Raw genomic sequence first — 23,492 nt, 5'->3', positions numbered from 1 at the left:
CATAAGCAGCCTGGAAGCTACAGGAAGGAATGTAAAAAGCAACAACACAATCTTTCCAGTGATTCTCACTTTACAGGATAAGTGTGTCATAAAAAGAGAAGCAACTTTCACTTTACTGCACTGGACCAATATGCTGCCACTTGCGGTCATTTTTGCCTCAAAGCAGTTCACTGTTGTGGCTTAATAGGGGAGGATTTTCAAAGGCATAGAGGTTTCATTTCAACATTTAGGGTAGACGAATATGAAAGAGGGGTTTGGGTGTCCTCTGCCAAAACAACACTTTACTTAACGCATTCTGGTGATTTATTATGCACCAATTTGTGCCTTTTCTGCCTCAGTTTATGGTGTAAATGTCTTTAATTTTGTCAAAATAAAAGTCCTCTGACATTTTCATGTATTTACCATAAATAAGATAACGGCAGAATTAACTCAGATACCATCCACTGGTTTGTGAACTCCCATTTTGAAGCCTTAAGCATCAACATTTTGGTCGTTGCCATCTTTTTTTTTTTTTTTTTTTGGAGCCAGAAGTGATCTCATGTAGGTATATATGTATGAAGGTATAGCTGTGGAGGAGCGACGGGTGGATCTAACTCATAGACTGTAGTGACACCTTGCAGACATCCTGTCACTCAAGAGGCTCCACCCTTAAATATGCGTACCTGTGAGCCTTCATAAAATGTAAACAGATATCATGAATCTTGAATGTAGCTACTGAGACCAAATCCATTTTTGTACCAACCTGTAATCATGCTTATTTTTCAGTCCCTCCAGGATTTCGTGGGTTGTTTTGTGATTGTTCCACCTAAAATGTCTGATTTAACAGCAGCTTTTCACGAATAAAATTGACGTATGTTTTGATGTTTATAGGAGGGTTTTTTGCAATGAAATCATGGGGTACGTGAAAACTGCACAAGTAATTGCAATGCTGTTTGAGATTTGTATCCTATTATAGGCATTCAGTGTTTCCCACATAATTATAATCTGTTTGTGGGGGGGGGGTACAACAGCTGATCATGCAACTCTACAATTAAATATAATTTCCCCCTTTCTGCATGGGAAAACTTGCAGTAAAGTTGCAGTGAACGGTCAAAATTTCCGGGCCGTGCAGAATTCACGGGGACTGACTGAATTTGCATTACAGTTATTGTTGCAATTGCTACCTCCCAACAGGTTTGCGTCCAAAGTCGTCACGTATTGCAGCTTTGTCATGGATTTCCATGTCTACATGTTATGTATCCCTCTGCATTAGCTATTTATGTTCCAAGATGCCACTACCAAGATGTCAACACAAACATGCCGCATATGTATACGTTAAAGCAACACAAGCACACAGCAAACAACGATGGGACATCAACAAATGCACATGCATGGATGGTTAGGCTTTGGCAAAGGATGAGCATGGTAAGTTGTGGAAAAAAAACATCATATTAAGACAGGAAGTGAACACCGGACTCCGGCATGAAAGTCTGGGGTTTGTTGCGATTTAAAATATGCAATGTAATCACAATATAAAGTCTATGAGGTGTGCTCCAATTCGTGACTGAGGCCAGCAGGAGAAACATGACTGCGCATATGAGCCGCTCACCGCGGCAGTAAACCCGGAAGCTAGAAAACTTTGTTGAAGTATGGCAATAACTCCATTAGAATGACGAGATGCCATTTTGGCATCCGGAACCTAGGTATTATAATAAATCTATAGTTTTAACGTAGGTGTTTATGACGGTCGACTCCCTTTTGGAGCCACACTCAAGTGGCCATTTAGGGAATGGCAGTTTTAGGCATTTCCGCAATAGATTCATTTCTTATGCACTGGAGGTTACCACCTGGTTTTAATTATGTGGGGAAAAAAACATAAAACATGCCAAAATCTGTATCCTTGTCTTTCCATACATTGCTCATCTAATCTGAAAAACAAGTGGCCTGATACTTCAGAACTGTCATCGCAAGGCTCTTCATTGTTGCTTTTTTAATGTATTATTATTATTTTAGATAAAATTCCCACAGTGCTGAGAGAACAGACGTTTCATTAGTAGGATCATATTGTTTAGACTTTGTTACAAGGAGATGAGTTGATTAGGAATCTAATTTAAAATATATTACAAGGCCAGTGGGGAAAACACAGTGGAGGACGGTTTGCAATTTTCTTATCCTATCCCTATTTCTGCCTTGGTTGTCACAATTTGCTAAAAGGCATATGCCAATGGAGTGTAATGTATTCCACATCTCTCCATGCAGGCCTGCACGCGCCTTCAATAGCCTCACGTGTTTATCTGGTCAAAGGTAGACGGGGAGCACAAAGCGTGTGGGTACGTGAGTGCTGTCCGGGGTTACGGTGGTTACTTAATGGTTTCTAAATTGGGATTTTGTCGGTTGTTGGAGGGTGAATTTAATGCACTGGCGTATCCCGGTGGTTGCCTAGTAACGCGCTGGCAGTGGGCGCCGTAGAGAGATCTCTATGGTGGGCGCTCCATTAAAACCGTTGGCGCTCCTGACCTTGGCGTCGTATATGCGCAAAGCACACAGACTGTGCAAAGCAGGAGATAAGAGTAAAGATCCGTGCGTGTGATACTGAAACCGGGGAGATATTTCACACATTGTCTTGTGGCGGAACAGACGGGCATGGTATGGAGGAAATCTCGAGATGGAGCGCGCATCAGCTTCAGTAAAAGCAGGTGAGTTAACCTAATGAATCTGTTTTTTTTCCGTGGGACGCATCTTTGTTCAGATTGATCACTGAAATCTAAGCTGATTGTTGCATTTAAAGCTATTGCTCAGCGGTAGACCACAGTGGAGCATGTGTTTGCTCGCTATATTTTCCCCCATTTTATCCAGTATTACACCGTCCTAGATTAAATAAGCTTCCCAGTCACAACGTGAGGCAGCACACACACACACACACACACACACACACACACACACACACACACTACAGCAGTTTGTCGATGCTATCTGGGCTGTGGCTTTTCTCTGTGGCTCTGGATTCCTCGCATTAATTTCTGATCATTATGTTGAGTGCTACCTGCACGATCTCTATAAGGTCTCTGCGTCAATCCCCGCTCCTCTTTATTGCACTGTAAAATTAGGGGGGATTTGGGGAATCCACTAAAACGCTTTTGATCCACACCAGTCGAATTACAAGGGCATTGGGAGCCCAGCATTGTCTGACATACTAGGCTCCTTCTCAAATGCTCTCATGTCGAGAGCCCCCAGGCTCTACCTCAACCTAATCGATAAGCTGTTGTCCTAGAGATTTTTATTAGTGGTGAATTGGTGTTGAATTGTGTGCCTGTCGATGATGTAGGTGTAGAGATAGTAATGGTGGGAGAGAAACATGATTATAGCAATCATTCTAATGGCTCTGTAACTGGGATCAAGTCAGTCAAATTAAAGTGTTTGAGTCCTTGAAAAAAAACCCTCTGTGGTGCATAAACATGTGACTGGTGCAAAATAACATGTTGTGATTTTTGAACTTATCACTTTAGTTATTGCAAGCATTGCATCGGCAAGACATATTTCCCCCTCATGTTTCTTTCCCTTTCCTGTGGCTGGGCGTGATGCCAGTCCAAATTGCCCCAAAACTTGCAGTGTATCAAACTTCACTGAGTGATGGCTCATTTTTACTACATGGCCCATTTGGTGTAAGCTATAAAGCCTTTATCCACATCTGTCCCATCGCAGACCTCAAGTTGGAAACTCTGCAGCCCAGCTGTATTCAGAGAGTCTGCAGTGCATTCAGCAAAACAAAATGAAAGTGCTGTCTATTATGCACACCTTAGCTTTGTTGCAAAGGTTTCACTCAGAACTTTGATTTGATGTAAGATAGATGGGAAAAAAGCACATCTATTGATACAAATATAATGAATGCATGTGGAATTTAAAGGGAAATTTTAAGAATTCATCGTGTCTCTTTGATGTACAGCAGCCCCAGCAGTGTCTTCTTTTTTTCCTAGGGCTGCTTCGTATACAGACAACTAACCCCATCTGATTGGTGACACCCACCGTACAGCCTGCTAATTTGACCATTGACAGCGATTTTGCAGCAGGTTTTGTGAACAGAGAGGATTCTTACCTCCAAATGATTTATTATCAGTGTCACTTCCAAACCAGGATATGTGCCCCAATCTACAAGAAAAAAAAAAAAATCAGGTTCTCTATCTTTTCCATTTTAATGTCTCGGGAGCCGTACATCATTGTCACATAACAGATAGGGGACTGAACAAGTCTTGTCCTTTCTGGCTGTGGGGAACATTCATAATTGTTAATTAATACAGACAAAGCCGGCCCAGGGCAGAGACGAACAATATTTCTCAAATCAACCAGTGTGATAGAACTATGATGTGTCTTATTCTTTTAAAAAGCTGGCAATGGCGTTCAGGTAATGTGCTCCACCTGTGAAAGAGAGCAGCCTTTAATTTGTGTGTTCCTGCTAGTGTAAACACAATGTTGCAGGGGGAAGAGAAAAGCCAATGCACCACATCTATGCTTAATTAGCTTCCCATATTGGGAGGAAGAAATTGTCCCCCTCGTCTTAATAGATAGGTTCATCAGACTGACAGAGAGCTGTTAGCTGCAGTCTCTCACAATGCTCGAGGCAGTACTCGTCAATAGATTTGATTAGGTTAACAAGCTTGTTTTTGCTTTGCCATTGATGAGACAGTGAGAACCCGATGTCAAGCATATTATCCTTACTGCTATCCGACACCATGAGGGCTAAGACGGAATGCATTTTGGATAACAAAGTAGTTAATTGGAACACAATTTGCTCTCTGGAGTTCTCCATGGGTGAGCTTACATTTGATACCTTATTTGAATATGCACATGTGATTAGGGGGGGTGGATGTGTGTTCCCCCTGTTCACTGAAGCGTGCACACTGGTGAACTGCTAACTAGAGAAACTATCCCCTCACAGACGATCTGATGGTGACTGCAGTTGGTTTAGAAAACAGATTATGCAAAGCAAATGTTTGCATCTTTGCATTAAGGAGTCTAATATTATCGGAACAACAAGATCAAGGATTTTTTTTTTAGAATAAAGAGAAAAGCAGAATCAACAGGGTATCATTCGTGGCTTCAAGCTGAAAAACAACCTTTTTTTCTGAAATCTAACCATTACTGTTTGTCAATAGAAGTAAAAACATTTTTAAAAAGATGGGGAAATGGATTGCAGCAGATGAAGACCAATCAAATTCTCAGAAAGAGGTGTCTAAGGATCCTTTTTCTGTGATATCGAACTCAAATGGTCTTTCGCCGCCTATAAGCGTTCCTCAAGTCTTTCAATTAACCTGCAATTACTCAGCTTTATGAGGACGGATTGGTGCTTGTGTGGTCCCATCAGACATGTTTGTTCTGGGACACTTCCATTATGCATCTTCAAGGTAGTGGCAGACAGTGTTGCTTAGATGTAAGACACTAAAAAGACCATTCATAACGTGAGATATTTTTTGAAATATATTAAACACGAAAACTTCACAAGTCAGATCATTCTTTTTGCAGTAATGTCCTTCTAAGCTCTCTTCAATGCATATTAAAGACGTGTCTTTCTTTTCTCTTCTTTTTTCTCTTTTTTTGCTTTTACATAAGAAAAAGGGTGCTTAACACCTTTTATCTCGAGATGTTTTTCGCAGCATCACTCCAACATCACAGCAGACGGATTTTTCAGATTCCTCCTGTCTCCTCCCCCACTGATACACAGAGATCAGTATTCAGTGATTAGTACATGTCAAAGCATAAATTTGCTCTTTTAAGACAGCAATTTGTCCCAAATGGTTATTAGCATTGATGAGTTACAGTGGCTGTGGCATACAGATATAAAGCTCATATAAAAGTATGCATTTAGAGCCCCAAGATAATTACATTTTTACACAGTTAATTACACAGATATTAAGGAGGGTTTTTTTCCCACAGTTTCAATGTTTTCTCATTTTTATGATCGTCTTGTTTTCAGATTCGTTTGCACTGCAATGAAAAGCGGAAGTTGGGGCAGTCCATACCTGGCTGAGGTGTATTTGGATTTGATAACAGCCAAAGGCGCAGTGAGTGATGTCTGTTTGACAGGGTCTGTGCAGAGGGACTGAGTGGACACTACACTGTGCATTAGTGCTGTGCGAGGGCACTGTCCTGCCCAGACCATGTGGCTGGCTACATTTAGAGACCATCTGTTGCCTGCACACCTGCTACACCATCAAGGGACTGTAACCATCACCCACTGTGCTCTTCTTTGGTGGATATTATGTTCCTGCTGGTCATTCACCAAGGCCACAAGCCAGAAGTTCTACCCGACAGTGACCACCCAGTTCGGGAAACTGCGAGGCCTCCGGGTTCCTGTGCCCAGCGAGGTGCTCCGGCCCGTTGATCAGTATTTGGGGGTCCCCTATGCTGCTCCGCCCATTGGCGAGAAGCGCTTCATGCCCCCCGATCAGCCCTCCTCTTGGTCAGGTATCAAGAATGCTACCCACTTCATGCCTGTGTGCCCTCAGAACATCCACAACACGGTGCCAGAGATCATGATGCCCATATGGTTCACCTATAACCTGGACACAGTAGCCACGTACATTCAGGATCAGAGCGAGGACTGTTTATATCTAAACATCTACGCTCCGACGGAGGATGGTGAGTCGGTGTGGTAAAACGGACAGCAATATCTATCTATATCTATTGATCATTATTATCGATGTCCTGTTATCATCATAAAGCATGTGTGCAACCACTGCTCATGTCATTGCTGCCACCAAGGGTTGAATTACCATCCAAAGCAATGTCATTATTGTTTCATTTGTTGCAATCATACTCAGTTGAAATAACAATCATGTTCTCAGCAGGACTGTATCCATATATTGGTAGTTGGTTGTGATTAAATAGATGCTGATGCTACTGGCAAGGTTTCCCATGCATTCACATTCAGTCATGGGAGCCCGCAACGATTTAAACATCAGCCGCCACAATTTCATATTTTTTTTTTATTTTTTATGTACTATTCAGTTATTGTTAGCACCACACTTGGAGCGCGGAGCATATTCTGGGCACAGACGGAGCAGTAGAATGTCACATGTAGTGAAAGTTCAACTTAACCGTTCTTTGTGCTGGGTCTAAAGGTTTGTTTTCAATCGCCTGCAGCTGCTGCTCCTCTCATCCATTGATCTGATCAGCTCTGACAGGAACAACAGCTCAATTATCCACCCAGCGACCTAAACTCCTCAAACTGCTGCTGAGGGGAAAAAAAGAACTCATGACAACTTTCGCCTGTGCTGCATTCACAGACCCGCAAAAGCATCCAAATTTGGGGCACGCACTAGCTCGCCTCGTAGAGTGTGCACCCCATCTACAAAAGGCTCAGTCCTTGCCGCAGCGGACGCAGGTTTGATTCCAACCTTGGCCCTTTGCTGCATCTCATCCTCTCTTTCTACCCCTTTCAAGCTGAAGCTGTCCTGTCAAATAAAGGCCAAAAAGCCCCATCAAAAACAAAAGTCCAATTTAGAAAATTTAGAGAGGAGACAAAGAATGATTAAAAAAAAGGAAAACATACACACAAGATAAAACAGGAAGACAGCTTAAGACAGATTGTAAAAAATACTGTGGTGAATGTGTATAGATACTAGAGCTGAACTTCAGTGATAATTACCGGCAAATATTTGAAGCTTCGGTACGACATGACCCAGACGGGTTCATATTCATATACGCCAATCAACCACCCAAACCATAACTGACTGCAAAGATTTAGCACTGCTGTATGTGTGAAAGAGACATTGATAAAAGCAGGAAGAGAAGGTGCTGTAAGTTATTACTCGAATGCCACATCACTGCAAGCACTTCACTTCAGTTTCCAGCCACAGATAACTGTCCACAATTTGTCTTACCTGTTCCTTTTCCTTATTGGACAGCCAATTTATATGTCTGAGGACATGGGCCCCATTTGGGTCTGACACTGGTCACCTCCATTAAATTTTCTCCATCAGTTTAATGGTAAAAAAATACAAAAAACAAAGCACTGGAATACTGATTTAGACATTGATTATCATGGCAAGGATTGAAGGTATGAAGCATTGAGGTCAGCCCGAATAGATACTCACAGAGAAGCACAGCTAAACATAAATGTACCAGAATATGTGCTTGTTTTCCCACTTATAGACATCCAGTGAAATATTGCTGAGGTAAGGTGTTTTTCAGGCTGTGCTCCACCTTAACTAAGCAATAATTTCCAGCATTTAAAACGATGAGCGTAGCACATTTGGCTGTCACCACTGAGCATCAGAAGTAATCCTGAAGAATTACTTTGGCGATCTGGTAAAGCTAGCAGTGCCAGCTTTCCATGTTTGCTAAAAATTACAGTTTCTTCATATTTTACTAAATCGCTGTTTTGTTCAGACAATGTGTCTGTTGGGGGCCAATTAGTGAGGTACAGGAGTCAACCTCTGCCTGTCAGTTGCTGAATGCTTCCTGGTTTTGTATCTAATAGAACGGTGAAATGAACCAGCAAGGGAACATTTTGTGTGTCTGCAGTGAATCTGGAGATTAGCAGAACAATGTAACCCCACAGTAAAGCTGTATCTTCACTAAATCTAGTGTTGACAAACAGATTCCTCTAATTACTTCAATACACCCATTGAATATGGTTTCCATCTGAGGCTGCCTCCCTCACAAGCATTCAGTGCAGCACAGAACATTCAGCATTCAAAGTTGGACCGCGTTCAGCTTTTGTATGTAACATGCCACTCTTTGACTGACTTTTCCTGCAGTAGCGTAGCAACAGATAAACAGCCCGCTTGAGAGGTCCAAAATGGTGCAGCCCACGTTTTATAAAGCTCCTGGTCTGCCTAAAGGCCTTCTCGCCTGGCATGCAAACAGGTTAATTAAATATCACACTTGCATTCACATCTCAGGAAATAACACAACCCATCGTTTCTATACATTATTTATTTCTTTAGAGTATGTCATTGTTTATTTAAAATGCACCTTGGGCATTTTGTTACTTTAGAATTTGTTTCACTGATGTGAAACCTTTGCTGTTTTCATTTTTATCTCCAGTAGTTTTCCCAACTAAAAACTCAGAGTTTATTAATCATTCATCAATAAAGCCTATATCTTCAGGAGCTTTCCTGTAGTGGTTTACCTGAAGAATCGACATGACACTTTGTGTTAAAATATAATTGTACAGAGAGATAGAAATGAACCAAGAAAGATGTATTACTCCAGTCAAAGCAGAGGCAGCTGGATCAATATAACGACAAGATAATAAACCATTCAAAGGTAACACAGTGGGTGTATGTGCACACAAGCACATACACCCACTGTGCCATTTCCTACAAGTATCTAACAAGGAACAGGAATATGCTTACTTAATAAAAACAGACTTACAAACAGATTGTTTTGTAACACTGCTCTAACTCATAATGTAATTGTGTCGTACAAGATTTCGCATAAAGTCATTTACATTTTGTCAGAAAGTAATTACAGGGAAAAGTGCAACATGCTGTATGTAATCTTTTTTATCACATATAAGTTGTGGGTCTTTTTTTCTCCTGATTCTGACATTATAATTGGACCATATATTAAATATTAGAGGCACAGTCAACCATGCTATTTTGAATTTTTGTACTTCTCTTTTCCTCATGTGAATCCCAGGGAGCCAACACAGGAAAAAGGGGGCGGCTTTCTCACATGCTGAGACTCATATATCTGAAGGTATTTTTAAGAGCTCAAAGTCTTGATGCATGGATTCTTTTAGCTTGAGTTTGGTGGATGAAGATCTTAAACTTCTTACTTTTTACTTTCCTGAGGAACCGTGGGGGTTCTTTTATTTTGAGAGGAATACGAAAAATGGTGTTATCTGATTTCTGATTACATAAGTTTGCTGTTGCTGCAACCTCGTTGTCTTGAATTGAGCTCTGTGGCAATCCTTTCAGTAAGAGCTACATCTCTGCTGCCATGCACATTGATCCACAGATCGCATTATCTACATCCTTTTGAGAGTCCCTTTTAAAGATATTCATTGGTCAGTATGATAAATTGGTGGCCAAACATGAAACACAGATTTTCTATTTCTATTGAAAAAAATAACAGTTTGTATTGAGCTCGTACTACTAGATAACAAGAGCTCGGTGTAGAGTGGTACTTTTCAGTCCATGTCTACACACATAAAACATGTAATTTATGCTTGTGCATGCATATTATATGTCATACTGTAAAATTATTACAGAATTTTCCTCTCAAGTGAGTCAAATCAATAGATATTCTTCTTTTTCTACCTCGAATTGAGAGAATTTCAGATATAGCACAGAGCAAATACGCTTAGTTGTGCACTTACATGCACTGTAATTGTAAATTACATTTGACCCTTTTATTCATACACCCCATGTCAGAGTGTATTTGCCATGCTTTTTCTAAATGTCATTACAGCTTCCAAACCACAAGCCTACCACTGCTTCTAAGCACCTTTTTCTAAGCTTTCCTTACTCATACCTCACACTGAACAGTTGATATAAAGTTTTAATAACACTGCTCCATTAATTCTCCATTTCATTACTGTTGCCTTGCCAGTTGTTTGCTCAGCATGTGTGTGTGTGTGTGTTGACATTGCAGATATAAGGGACTCTGAAGCTCGGCCTGTGATGGTCTACATCCACGGAGGATCCTATATGGAGGGCACTGGGAACATGATGGACGGCAGCGTGTTAGCCAGTTATGGGAATGTTGTTGTCGTCACGCTCAACTACAGGATTGGAATATTAGGTGATGACACCGTCTCTGTGTGGTAACTTTTAATGGTGCTTTAAATGGGGTATTTAGCCCACTTAATGTGGGAGGATAAACTGGCACAATGCTAATTAAACAGGTATTTCACTGCTAGTAAGATGGTCTTTCCATAAAACTCGGTTGTCTATGGACAATACTTTTGAAATTGGTGCTACATGACCAGAGAAGACAGAGAAAAAAGGCTGTGGCATTTCCTTTAGCTTAATAGGTAGAAAAACCTACAACTACCAGAAGGCACTGCCCTGTATCAAACCAACAAGAGCTCATGCTGGTGGGTGAATGCAAGTTTCCCACCCAAAGTCATTATGGCAATCGGCTGGTAATAAACAATCTCACATTATGGTTAAACAGTGGGCTAAAGTATGTTTTTCAAAGCATGTGAGGCAAGAACTAGGCAACACAATATCAGAGGCTTAGTTTATATTTGATTGGCAATGTTTTGTTTTACTGTATGATCTCTTTTTTCAGCCTCCATTTTTCACAGTACAGAAAACTGTACGGTGCCCACTTCCTGTAAACAAACTCTTGTAATACAGCTGAACATTGCACTAAAATATGTTTCTGAAAACATCTTAGGTGAGAAATAGGCAATGCAAATACAGAATCTTGGTTCATATTTATATCATGTCAGCACTGCTTTGTTTTGCCATTTGACAGAAGTTTTTTCAGTCTCCATTTACACAAAACAGGAGATAGTAAGGTGTCCACTTCCTGTTCACAAACTCTCTTAATACAGCTAAACAGTGCACTAAAATATGTTTCTGAAATCATTTTGAGTAAGGAGACCTGGCCACTGGCAAGACTGAGGGAAGTTTACCATAATGCATTTACACATACACTCTTTGTTGTGATACAAAGCTGGTAGAAAATCTGCAAAGTATCCTTTTTTATTCCACTTCTGTGGCTGTTATAACCTATGAAAACAAGTAGAGACAGAAGGAAATACTGTAAACAGAAAATATAGGCAACTGAGATCTTTGTAGCATGGCATATCTTGATTTGCATATAAATATTGTCCTCGGGTGGAAAGTGATGCAAATATTTATCATGGTCTGTCCTTGTTGCACACAAGCTGTTTTAGACCCATTGTGAAAACACGATTTATCTTCTCTTAGATGGATTTATCTAATCTGTACAAGATCATCAGCCTTTGCCATTCTTGAAAGGAAAATTATTTATACACAGTATGGAGAGATGCAGCATTCACACGCATTCACAAGGTCAAGAATTTTCCTTGTTTTTAACATTCAAAATAGTGCGTTCTTTAGATGAGACTAGACAAGGGAATAAGTAATAGGATCAATTGTAAGAGCAGCAGTGACCTCTGTGTGGTTTGATGAAATTCATGTAGAGAACCAGGCACAGGTAAGAGATTTATTTATTTATGCACATTGAATTTTATGAAGTTGCACGCGAGGGGAGAATTCAGATTTGATGAGCTGAGCGCTGATCACTTCCTGAGGGACACCGCTGCTTGCAGACTATTACAAGGAGTTGACTAAAGTAGTGGAGACACTGAGGGAGAGAGCAAAGGCATATTTGCACCTAAGGGGAAACTGTGTCAGCTCACCCAGATGCCCTGCTGGGTTACAACTTCAGATCAAAGCCGTGACATACAGTATACTGTAGATATCTACTTCAGCTCTAGCTCTGCCGTCTATCTCTATACCTCAGGCTTCCTCAGCACTGGTGACCAGGCAGCAAAAGGAAACTACGGACTCCTGGACCAGATTCAAGCCCTCCGTTGGATCAGTAAGAACATTGGCTACTTTGGAGGAGACCCGGGTCGCATCACAGTTTTTGGATCTGGAATCGGAGCTTCATGTGTCAGTCTGCTCACTCTGTCCCACCACTCAGAGGGTAAGAATCACCATCATCTCTGGCTTTGATCAATACAGATTTCTTCAGTTATTAGCTAATGCTTAAGTACTTTAAAGTCAAAATCCACAGTATTCATATTACAATCATATTAATTTCTTATCACAAAGATGTCAATGTTACTTTTTGAACAATAATTTTTAATCATTTTTGTATTTTGTTCTTTCTGTCAAGTGCAGTTCTAAATGGTCTGTCAGGGAGATGAAGTGTTATGATATGGGAGTAGGCTAAAGGGGGTATTCGTTAAGTAAGTGATTGCTTTTGTTCCCCCTCTACTCAATCTAATCAGCCTAAAAGCTTTGCCTCTTAAAATGTGAAGCTCTTAAACAGGCCTACTGGCATTATAAAGTTTTCACCACGTCATTGGGCTCACCTGTGTACGCCAGTTTTCACCATTTCAAATGACTAATATTTACGTTTTTTGGCGTCGGTCAGATTTGTTTGCCATTTTTTATCCAAAGTTTTAAAGGCGGTGGTGATTTGCATCAGTCTTCTGTGTTTGAGAAGCCTCGAGTAAAGACATTGGGCCTCATGCAGCAACATTCTCTGAAATTTAATTTATGTTTTCTCTTTATTTTCTGCAAGGAGAAACAATAAAATAAGTCAAGATAAGTCACTCCAGATGCACCAAATGTTCTTAACCCTCCAGATCAGCTCTAGGTGTGCTCATAATCACAGGGAACCTATTAATATTGGTAACACCCCTAAGGGCAGGTGCTGTGCTGTGTGCAAAGACACTGGCACATGCCCAACAATTGGAGAGATGTCATCAAAAATGGCAGTGAGGAGAAAATGAACTTCAGTAGAAGTGAAATCAGCACACCGTTAAATAAACTTAAACAATGTGTCAGCAGCAGTGTTGGAGGATGTATTCTCACTCTTTCACTGAGAGTGAAAGTGTAATCAAGAAAACATATTTAATTCTTAAAAATACTCAATAAGTACTCAAAGCTGAAAGATTTAATCAATTTTATAAATTAAAATAACTCTAAGGATAAAATGGACCAACAGTATATCTGTAGCCCACAAATGTAATAATCGAATCATTATGATTACTCCAAATTCATGCCTATTTTTTCTTATCTTACTACGAGTGCCCTCAGCCACTCATAAAATTTCCCCTTACCCAAGAGAGGAGCAAAATGTGCCCAAATTTGTACATATACCATGTAATCATGTGGTAGTAATTTGTGCATAATCCATGTATTTTAGAATAATATTTTGAAGGTTGCGATCATATGCTTAATGTGCTGATTTGGGTAAACAAGGAAGTGGCCTCAAGTGGTCTTGTAAGGACCCAGATTGGGGTGGTGGATGTGCATTTGGAACCATTTGTGAACTTTGAGTCATTTTAAGGTATGTCCTCACAACGTTTCTTTTCTAAACCTAACCTCCGTAACTTTACATTAATTACATAACTTTGCCTTAAGGACTTAACCTCAGTCGTGGGGTGCTAATTTGTAGGATATCATACGAACTGTAGTTGGTTCATTTTACTTTACTGATATTGTACGAAGCACTCTATGAGGATATGTTGCACTTCTTGCATAAGGCCCTTTGTTTACCAGAGACAAGGTTGTTGTGAGGATGATGCAGGACAAGAAAAAAAGCCAAATTCCTTAGATATTTTCTAAATCTATACTTATGATTTCCCCACATATATTGGCAGTGATTTAATTGATATGTTACATTCTATTCCAGCTTCCACTACAAATTCATGCTTCCAAATGTATAATTTTCAAAATGACAATATAAATTAATATGAATTCAAGTAAACATCACCCACAGGAAAGTGGTATCTGATATCCACTGAAAAGAAAAAGTTTTTAGTGGATATCATGCCATTTGGTTAACACTTATCCCAAGCGCCTTGCAAGAATCAAAGGTGCGTATTTCAATGTGGGTGGCCCACAGGGAATTGGCCCTCTTATCTTTGCCGTATTATTGCCCCGGCCTTCCCATTGATGCTGGACGGAATCACAAGAAGGGCACAAATTGTGTGTTTCGTCAATGCCAGGGAGGCTGCGGCAACTGTCCTTTGTGAGGTTCGTATTTGATGCCCTCGCTCGGCTGCAGCGAATGCACAAAGACCTCCGGCTGTCTTTGAAGTCGACTAGCTAGCTGCTGCCCTAAAAAAAAATGAAATAAATGACAGCAGAGGAGGGAGAAAGTGACACTGTCCCTGCACTCTTTTTCCAGCAAATTCTATGCCTTAACCTCAGCAGAGTATTTTTTGACTTGATACATATCACTTGTCATTTTTAGGTGGTAGATACAAAATCCCCAGAGGCAGAGGTGACGCACTGCATATAAACAATTCAGCCGAGCATCGTGTTTACTGTATCAACATTGAAGGATCAGGGTTACTGCATATTCAGCTCCCTGCTCAGACCCTCCACCGCACAGTTGGCATCAGCAGTCTATATGTAAGCTATGCAGCCTGTTAGACACACAGTATTAACGATCCTACGATACGTGTGTGATTAACTGCTGTGAGGAGAAATAGCAACCTCCTCACTGAACCAACACTGCAAACTGATCATTAATTTGACTTGCATTCACCGTCATCCGCATTAAGTAATGCCTCCACATGAAACAAACTAAGGGGATCAACAGAAAAGGAAGTATTTTTGTCATTTTTTTAGCATTATAATAACAACAGAATGGGCCAGAATCCTATTACCGGCTCATTTCTCCCACAAGCTGCTTTACTGAGAGGCTTCTCATCAGCGAGGCTCAATCTGGCCTTTTCACTCCCTTTCACTCTAATGCTTTATCTCCCTGGTTAGTATTCAAAGTGAATCACATGTGGGCTTGTTTGCTTTTATCTACCTAAATGTTGTATGTCAACAAACCTTGGATTTAATTGTGAATAGAAAAAGCAAAAGTGAATCATGTGTTTGTTTGCTCGGGGCGGTTCAGACTGCTCTTAAGGTTTGTGCTGACAATAATACTAATGATTTGGTGAGACGAGGTACTAACCATTACTCCCCGGGCTTCTGTTGTCATCTGTGTCGTTTTCTTCTGAAACTTCTGTCCCAAGGTTTGTTCCACAGAGCCATCATCCAGAGCGGCTCAGCTCTTTCCAGCTGGGCTGTCAACTATCAACCAGTCAAGTACACTCGCATGTTGGCAGAGAGGGTTGGCTGCAACGTGCTGGACACCGTGGACATGGTCTCCTGCCTGCAGAAGAAAAGTGCGAGGGAGCTGGTGGAGCAAGACATCCAGGCTGCCCGGTACCGCGTCGCTTTTGGCCCTGTCATTGACGGAGATGTTATCCCAGATGACCCAGAGATCCTGATGGAGCAGGGCGAGTTCCTTAACTATGATATAATGCTGGGTGTTAATCAGGGGGAAGGACTGCGCTTTGTTGAGAACGTGATGGATCTGGAGGACGGCGTGTCTGGCAGCGACTTTGACTTTGCTGTGTCAGACTTTGTGGACAGTTTGTATGGCTACCCAGAAGGGAAGGACACGCTAAGGGAGACAATTAAATTCATGTACACAGACTGGGCTGACAAGGACAACCCGGAGACCAGGAGGAAGACTTTGGTGGCCCTCTTCACCGACCACCAATGGGTGGAACCGTCAGTGGTTACGGCTGACTTACACGCCCGTTATGGCTCGCCGACATACTTCTACGCCTTCTACCACCACTGCCAGAGCCTCATGAAGCCGGTGTGGTCAGACTCGGCACACGGAGATGAGGTGCCTTATGTGTTTGGCATCCCCATGGTGGGCCCGACTGACCTGTTCCCCTGTAACTTCTCCAGGAATGACATCATGCTTAGCGCTGTGGTGATGACTTATTGGACCAACTTCGCCAAGAGTGGGTGAGTAACAGCAAACCTAAAGACAAACCAAAATACATGTTAACATTAATATGGCTTATTAATTTGGTGTATGGTTTGTTCACACTGAACACAAAAGTATATTTAGAGTGTTTTTTGGAGAATGTAGCAACTGGCAAATATTTGCCATCAATAGCTGTGCTAACAGTAATGCTAACTACCTGGGCAAGTAAGCTAATGGCTAACTTGGCTTGTAGTAAAGTACAATGAATGGCTGTAATCAAGTGATGTAAACAAGGAGGCTTCAGGCTTTAGACCAGCATGAACCAAGACAACAAGACTCTATTATTTTTCATACAGTCATAGTAGCACATTACTGTTTCACTCCTTCCTTTGTTTACTTTCCACAATGAAAGACTCACTTAAATTACTCAAAGATCTAAATACTGGAAAGCTTTTGCGACACAATGTCACACAAATTCAGCCAAGAGCGAATTTGCACCAATACACATCTTTACATTGACTCCTGTGTCATCTCACCACACGAAACACTAAAACAACAAAATTTCAAGCCCTAAACCAGCAATTGCCAATGTCTTCATGCAGGTGTGTGACTCCTGCCACCCCTTTAGTGTTAGCTGAGAGTCATGTTTAAGCAGCAAATTCCAGGGTTCCCACGGTCAAGGAAAACCTAGAAATGTCATGGAATTTTGCAATCACATTTTTCAGGCCTGGAAAAGTCATGAAATTGGTAAAAAAAAAATATTGAAAGTTTTGGAAAAGACGTGGAATTCTGTTGTGTGTAATGAAATTGTCACAGTGATCTAATGGGGATAATCTTCCACCAAATATCACATAACAGCAAAATTAATTCATGTAACTGTCGATATATGACATTTGTTTACTATAACATATATTTTTTAAATTTTCTGTCTATGTTCTGTCTCTCCCTCCATGTATACCAGCTGGCTGACTTTATGTTTTAATAGAGTTTGAATCTGATACTTTTTGAAAAATGCTGAATAAGTAGAAAAAGAAAAAATATATATATTTTTATAGGTCTTTGAAAAGTCATGGGAAAGTTTTTAAAATTTTATCCATGAAAACATGTGGGAACCCTGCAGTTCACTAATATCTAGAAGCTTTCTGAGCTTTTTAGTCTAAGAAAATAAACCAAATATATACATATTTACAAGAAAACAAAACCTTTCATCTTCTGAATTTACTTCTGAACATTCTCGTCTTTCACAGAAGTAAGATTGGCTTAATTGTATGGTTTACTCATTGTAAAACATGCTTCATTCAATTTCAATATGAACAAAATAAAACTAACCCAAAAACATCTATGTTAGTTTTTCGACTGTTCAAACATTCACCAACTCTGGTTTGGTTGGAAAAAGCCCAAATTCACCTATTTCGATGTGAAAATAAGCTGGCTCTGCATGCTGTTTTTTTCCGCTGTCTCTCTCTGGTGTTGCTGGCGGCTGCTCAGCAGGCAGCTGAGCCACTACTGCTTTCACTCGTTCTTTGTAGGCAGACCATTAAATTTTTTTTTTTAAAAAAAAGACAAAAATCTCCCAGAAAAAAACTCCACATATTCCTCCAGTCAACCAATCCAAATATCACACTTATTTACACATAGTTGCGTTCAGTATCCCATTTCACACTCATTTCCTGGCCTGTGGTATAACACACTGACCTCACTTCTGTAGACTTTATTTATGTTGAGATGTTCAACCTCTAACTTCTGCTACATTCACCCTTTCTTTATCACACTGATTAAAGGACTGCAGGATTCAGCCTTAAGTAGTGCCTCCTAATTAAGTGCAGCCTGAGCGCCCATTGCCATGTCTTCCAGCCTTTATCTACCGTTCTCCTTTGTTAGCTCAAAAGAACTCTCACATGGAACGTGGTGCTTCAGTTTTTATCAGTTAATATGAAAGTCCATAAATGATAAATTATCATTAATGAGCACTTCTTACTGCAAGTTAGTTCTGCTTCCCTTAGCTCAAATGTATTCCACCTTACTTTACATGTAAAGAATAGTTAACTTTTACCCTCATAAACTTTGTACTCGCAAGACACTTAATTGTGTGCACAGCTCACAAAAAGCAAAAAATGCTGGCGATGCCTAATTGTACAGTCACACACCATCAAATAAAAGCTGTGGCTGTTTAAATACCATGTTGTCTCTTCTTAAAGAGGCGGTTTAGGTTTCCATATGGCCTCTCTTTACCCACATAACAAAGTTTCATCGCTTTGGCTAGTCTTCCTGAAGGTGATGGGTCTTAAAATTTACAGCTTACATCACATAAATGTTTAAAGCAGTCACTTACTGTTAACAAAAAGGTTATGCTGAAGAGAAAATTTGAAGGGGCTATTAAGATGAACTCCATAAACCTCCGCCAGCTTTACTGGGTTTGTGTTGTCAAGCAGTGGTGGCACATTTAATCAATACGAAATTGTCATGTATGCTGCACATCAATGTTCACTTGCATATTATACAATATTGCTACACTGGGACCTAATATAATAATAATTAACGTCTTTATTAAAGGTTTGTAAAGATTTGAGTATGAAACTGTCAAGTTAGTGTTCCCTTTTGACTATCATTAGAGGCAGTGACATTTTAAAATATTGTCACGAGACAGGAGAGTTTTTCAGTGTAATTAAGTTTCCAGTTTTCAGCAAATGACAGTTTACCATCCAAGAGAAGCCCGATTTTGACCTGATATTCCGCTAACAGTGACTCAGGATTGGAAAAACATGCTGCTGAAAGTGCAACAGAGTGAATCTCTGCAGCCCTCTGACAGCTTGTTTTACAGTTTGTCATACAGAGGAACCGATTTGCTGTGTGTCTTAGGAGATAAGAGACACCTAAGTGAGTTGTATTGTAGTGGAGGAATCCACTGCTGTTGCCCTGCTGGAGTCTTCCTGCATACTGAATGCACAGCTCCAATGAGTCTTTGTGGATGATGGCTCTCGCAGTAGGAGGAGGAGGCACAGGGCAGGTCACCGTAGGCTGCTCTTTAGTTTGTAGGAATGAGGGAATGCTGAGCCCTTGAGGAGAGACGGTGATATTACATTATGTTGATGAGTTCTTCCGCGTTTTCCACAATTTAACAGGCCTTTTGTTTATGCTTTCATTTGAAATGCCAACAAAAAAAAAAAACAGTGACAAATTACCTTTTTTTACAAGCTGTATTTAATTACAGCTCATTCTGAATACTTAATTTAGAAAACAGTTTTTATGGATCCATATCTTGATAAGACCGTGTCATTGCAATATGGTGATATGCTGAAAGTTGATTAACAATACTAATAAATTATCGCCCAGCCCTGATAGTACCATTTAGCTCTCTTCCATCACATCCGTCTGTCCTTCTGCTTTCTCAACAATCATTCATCCAGTCAGGGGTTGTATTGCTAAGGAACCAAGGAGGTGTGGTGTCAAATGAGAGCTCTTGAGAACTACGGACATATTGTGTTTACACCGTCATAAGTGTATCAAGAGGGGATCTCTATTACTATTTAGGCCCAGACACACCAAAGACATCAAACAACTAGTGGCTTCAAAGGCTAAATGTTGCGTCGCCTTGCGTTGCCTGTCTTGGCCAAAAAACGTTTGCTTAAACAGAATTCAAAAACCACTGTCAATAGCAAATTACCACATACAATACATACAGCAGTTGTACGGTAGCCCCATGTGATATTCAAAAAGGGAAACTGGAAGTCAGACAGGACAGATTCAAGACGCTGGTTAGACAGTTAGCACATTAACAACACCACGAGTATAAAGAACGAAGGGTATTAACCGTGTGCCAACAAACAATAGCACAAACAATTATGAAATGTTTCTGCTAAAGAGCTCAAAAGCTAAAAAATAAAAATCTCACCTAATATAACAAGTTTTTTGCAGTCTCACGCCCTCTTGACTGTAACCGTTTGTTTGCTTTCTTCACTTCTGTTTCTCTTCTCCTGCACCAAACTGAACTGCCAATCAGAGAGATTTCACTCACTGACAGGCTCAACTTCTTCAAATTCAACATGCTGAATTGCCTGTAAAAAGCTGTCAAGGACCAAATAGTACCAATGGTGCGGGACACAATGCAAAAACTAGGGTGACAGATGCTTGACGACAGTCCGACACAAGCCGACAGTCTGACATAATCTGACAGCCGACAGCCAGATTGGTGTGTCAGGGCCTTTACTCTCCCAAACAAAATGTGGTACAGCTCGCTCTCCATGGGTTGCTACAATACATTTAAGGACAGATTCACATTCACTTTACTGTTGCATCTCATATTAAAAATACAAAAAGAGCAAAATTCTTGAGTCTTGCCCCCTTGACCAGCACAATAATGTCCCACCCAATACAATGCTATTGTGTGATACAATATTAAGTGCACAGCATAAAGTGCATTAACAAAGTGTGTTAAAGTACATCATAATTACATTAAAAGCAATATTAGAATATATAATGTTCGATAAAATATTAAAATGAGTAATTATCATAAGAACTATACTAAAACCTAAATCAAGACTCCATAGTCATAATAAAATAATCTAATAATATGCCAGTAAGCTTTCTGTGCCATTCAACTGATAGAGTCAGATGAAGAAAGAGAGACCAGAGGTGTTACATTGTAGCAAATTCAAACATTACAAGCATGAGCAATGTGACCTTAGGAATAAATGCATTTGCTCCTGCAGATAGACAATCTTTGACTTAAGGCCATAAAAAAATTGTGTGACCTTTTGCACCTAAATGACACCTATACATTGCTAGGGAATGCAACTATGTCAAGGCAGGTGTATTGCTCAGGATTCAGAGATTTGTCTGGAGTTGTCTGGATGACCGGTTCTTGAGAAACTGCATGCAGCAATATCAAAGGTCATAGAATCAGAACAGGCATGTTTTAAATGGGCACTCAACTAGTTTGTTCTCATTACTCAAGTTTTCTGTCTATCATTTTTCTGCAGGGATCCCAACAAACCGGTACCACAGGACACCAAGTTCATCCACACCAAGGCCAACCGCTTCGAGGAGGTGGCCTGGTCCAAGTACGACCCCTACGACCAGCTGTACTTACACATCGGCCTGAAACCTCGTATCCGTGATCACTACCGCGCCACCAAGGTAGCCTTCTGGAAACACTTGGTGCCCCATCTCTACAACCTCCACGACATGTTTCATTACTCCTCCACCACAACCAAGGTAACCCCGCTGGATCCCACCCAGTCCAACGGAAAGAGGTCTGGCAGCACCGGCCGGCCTCCTGTATCCACCGCCCACAATGATGGTGAAGGGGGGAGGGAGATGGGCCCTCTGATCATGCCGAACCCGAGGGATTACTCCACAGAGCTTAGCGTTACCATTGCTGTAGGGGCATCACTGCTCTTCCTCAACGTCCTAGCCTTCGCCGCTCTGTACTACCGCAAGGACAAGCGCAGCCGGCAGGACACGTCCCAGCAGCCCAGTCCCCAGCGTGACGGCAAAGGCAACAACATGAGCCACACCAACACTGTAGATGAGACCCTATCTCAGCCAAGGAACCAGTGTGAAGCCCTTCACAATCCTCTCCACGTCTCGCCCAGCTTGGACTACTCTCTGAGCCAGCGCCGCTCCCCTGACGACATCCCTCTGATGACCCCCAACAACATCACCATGATCCCAAACTCCCTGATGGGCCTCTCAAACATGAGTCCGTACAGCACCTTCCCCGCTGGCTATAGCTCTGCAGGCCTGCCCAGCACCCACTCTACCACTCGGGTATAACCTGGCAGGAGATGAGAGGAGATCAGGAAGGAGAGCCGTGACGTACATAAAACATGGAAATGTAAAGCTGTATTTAGGATGTGTAGGTAAAATAGGATTGAATATGTTCGTTCTGTCTTTTCCAAAGGTGTACAACCGCCAACATCCTGCCTTTGCTCTCTCATAATAGGAAGTCTAACTGCAGAGTCATTTTATAATAATCATTTTCAAAAGCAAACAAAAAGAAAAAGTGCATTTCATTTTCCACTTTGGCTTTTTTGGAACTTTATCTAGCGAGAACTTAGTATAATGTTTATACAGTTGGATTTGTATGGGAAGCTTTTTCTTACTCTGTGATATCTATTTTGATCTCGTGGAACAAAGTGACATTACAACTCGTGGTGGACAGAGATGAGATCGGGGAAAAGCTGAAAAGCAGTATTATTATTATTATTATTATTATCAAGCTATTTTATACATATTTCTCATGGTACATTGCTTATTATGGAAATGTATTTTTACTGTAATTACTTTAAAATGCCTTGTAACTCACTCACATAAGGAATAACTGTGGTATCATAACAACAATGGATTGAAATTTTACTGGTCACACATGTGGTAAAAACGTCCATTTTATCCAAAATATTTCTATCTGGTAGTGCAGAATATAGCACTGCTGTGTGGGTGTGTGTGATTGAGTATGATTGTGTGGGTGTGTGCTGAGAAGTGCGCTACAAAAGTGTAAATTAGGCATTGTTTGGAATTAACCATTCAGTTTTGCATATGTAGTGTTGTGTAATCTATTGTAGTCTATTTGAGTAACCTTGCTATATTTTTGTTTCACGTGTCTACAATTTTTGCTTAATACACTGTAGGAATATAACTTCTGCTTTACTATAAAAAGAGACTTGCTTAAAATGTGTTTTCCTACTCCAACCAACTCATGGTTCTTTTGGCTTGGCTTCTTTGTACAGAATAAACTTAGACCAACATTTTATTTGTCGTTTGTTTATGAAACTGTAAGGTCTTCAGAAAGATAACTGTAATTACATTGTAATTGTATGTATACCAACTCAATTATTCACATTTAAAAAGGAGTTTCATGAGACTTACAGATTATTGCTCCTATTCCAGGTGGTTTGGACCCCGTGCATACCAAGATATATCCAGGGGTCGCTCTTTACTGAATGGACATGATGGACATCTAGCTTTGAGATTTGATTTCTTTGAACCTATCATGATGTTGTTTATTCTAAATGAGACGACTATTAAAAGATTTTTGGAACTAAAGATGAGTCTTGTCAAAAGTTGGG

The 23,492-nt window shown here is 40.7% G+C and overlaps 1 protein-coding gene across 2 annotated transcripts; it reads left to right on the top strand.

The window, feature by feature from the left end:
* Nucleotides 1-2,309: 2,309 nt before the first annotated feature.
* On the top strand, nt 2,310-23,469 carry nlgn3b (neuroligin 3b). 2 transcript variants are annotated; one of them, XM_042499876.2, is made up of 7 exons: nt 2,310-2,675; nt 5,948-6,612; nt 9,622-9,681; nt 10,579-10,728; nt 12,427-12,612; nt 15,674-16,463; nt 21,405-23,469. In XM_042499876.2, exons 2-7 carry the CDS (start codon nt 6,132-6,134, stop codon nt 22,198-22,200), a joined length of 2,463 nt encoding a protein of 820 aa, XP_042355810.1. In that variant the 5' UTR covers nt 2,310-2,675; nt 5,948-6,131; the 3' UTR covers nt 22,201-23,469. The 2 variants fall into 2 exon arrangements, with proteins under 2 accessions (XP_042355810.1, XP_042355812.1); XM_042499878.2 differs by lacking the exon at nt 9,622-9,681 and having other exon boundaries at nt 2,311-2,675.
* The last annotated feature ends 23 nt before the right edge of the window (nt 23,470-23,492 follow it).

Source organism: Plectropomus leopardus, chromosome 15, assembly GCF_026936395.1.
Source record: "Plectropomus leopardus strain MGB_pleo_1.0 chromosome 15, ASM2693639v1, whole genome shotgun sequence".
Classification (NCBI taxonomy): domain Eukaryota; kingdom Metazoa; phylum Chordata; class Actinopteri; order Perciformes; family Serranidae; genus Plectropomus; species Plectropomus leopardus.
The sequence above is the reverse complement of the archived record's forward strand: the minus strand, read 5'-3'. Positions and strand labels throughout refer to the sequence as shown.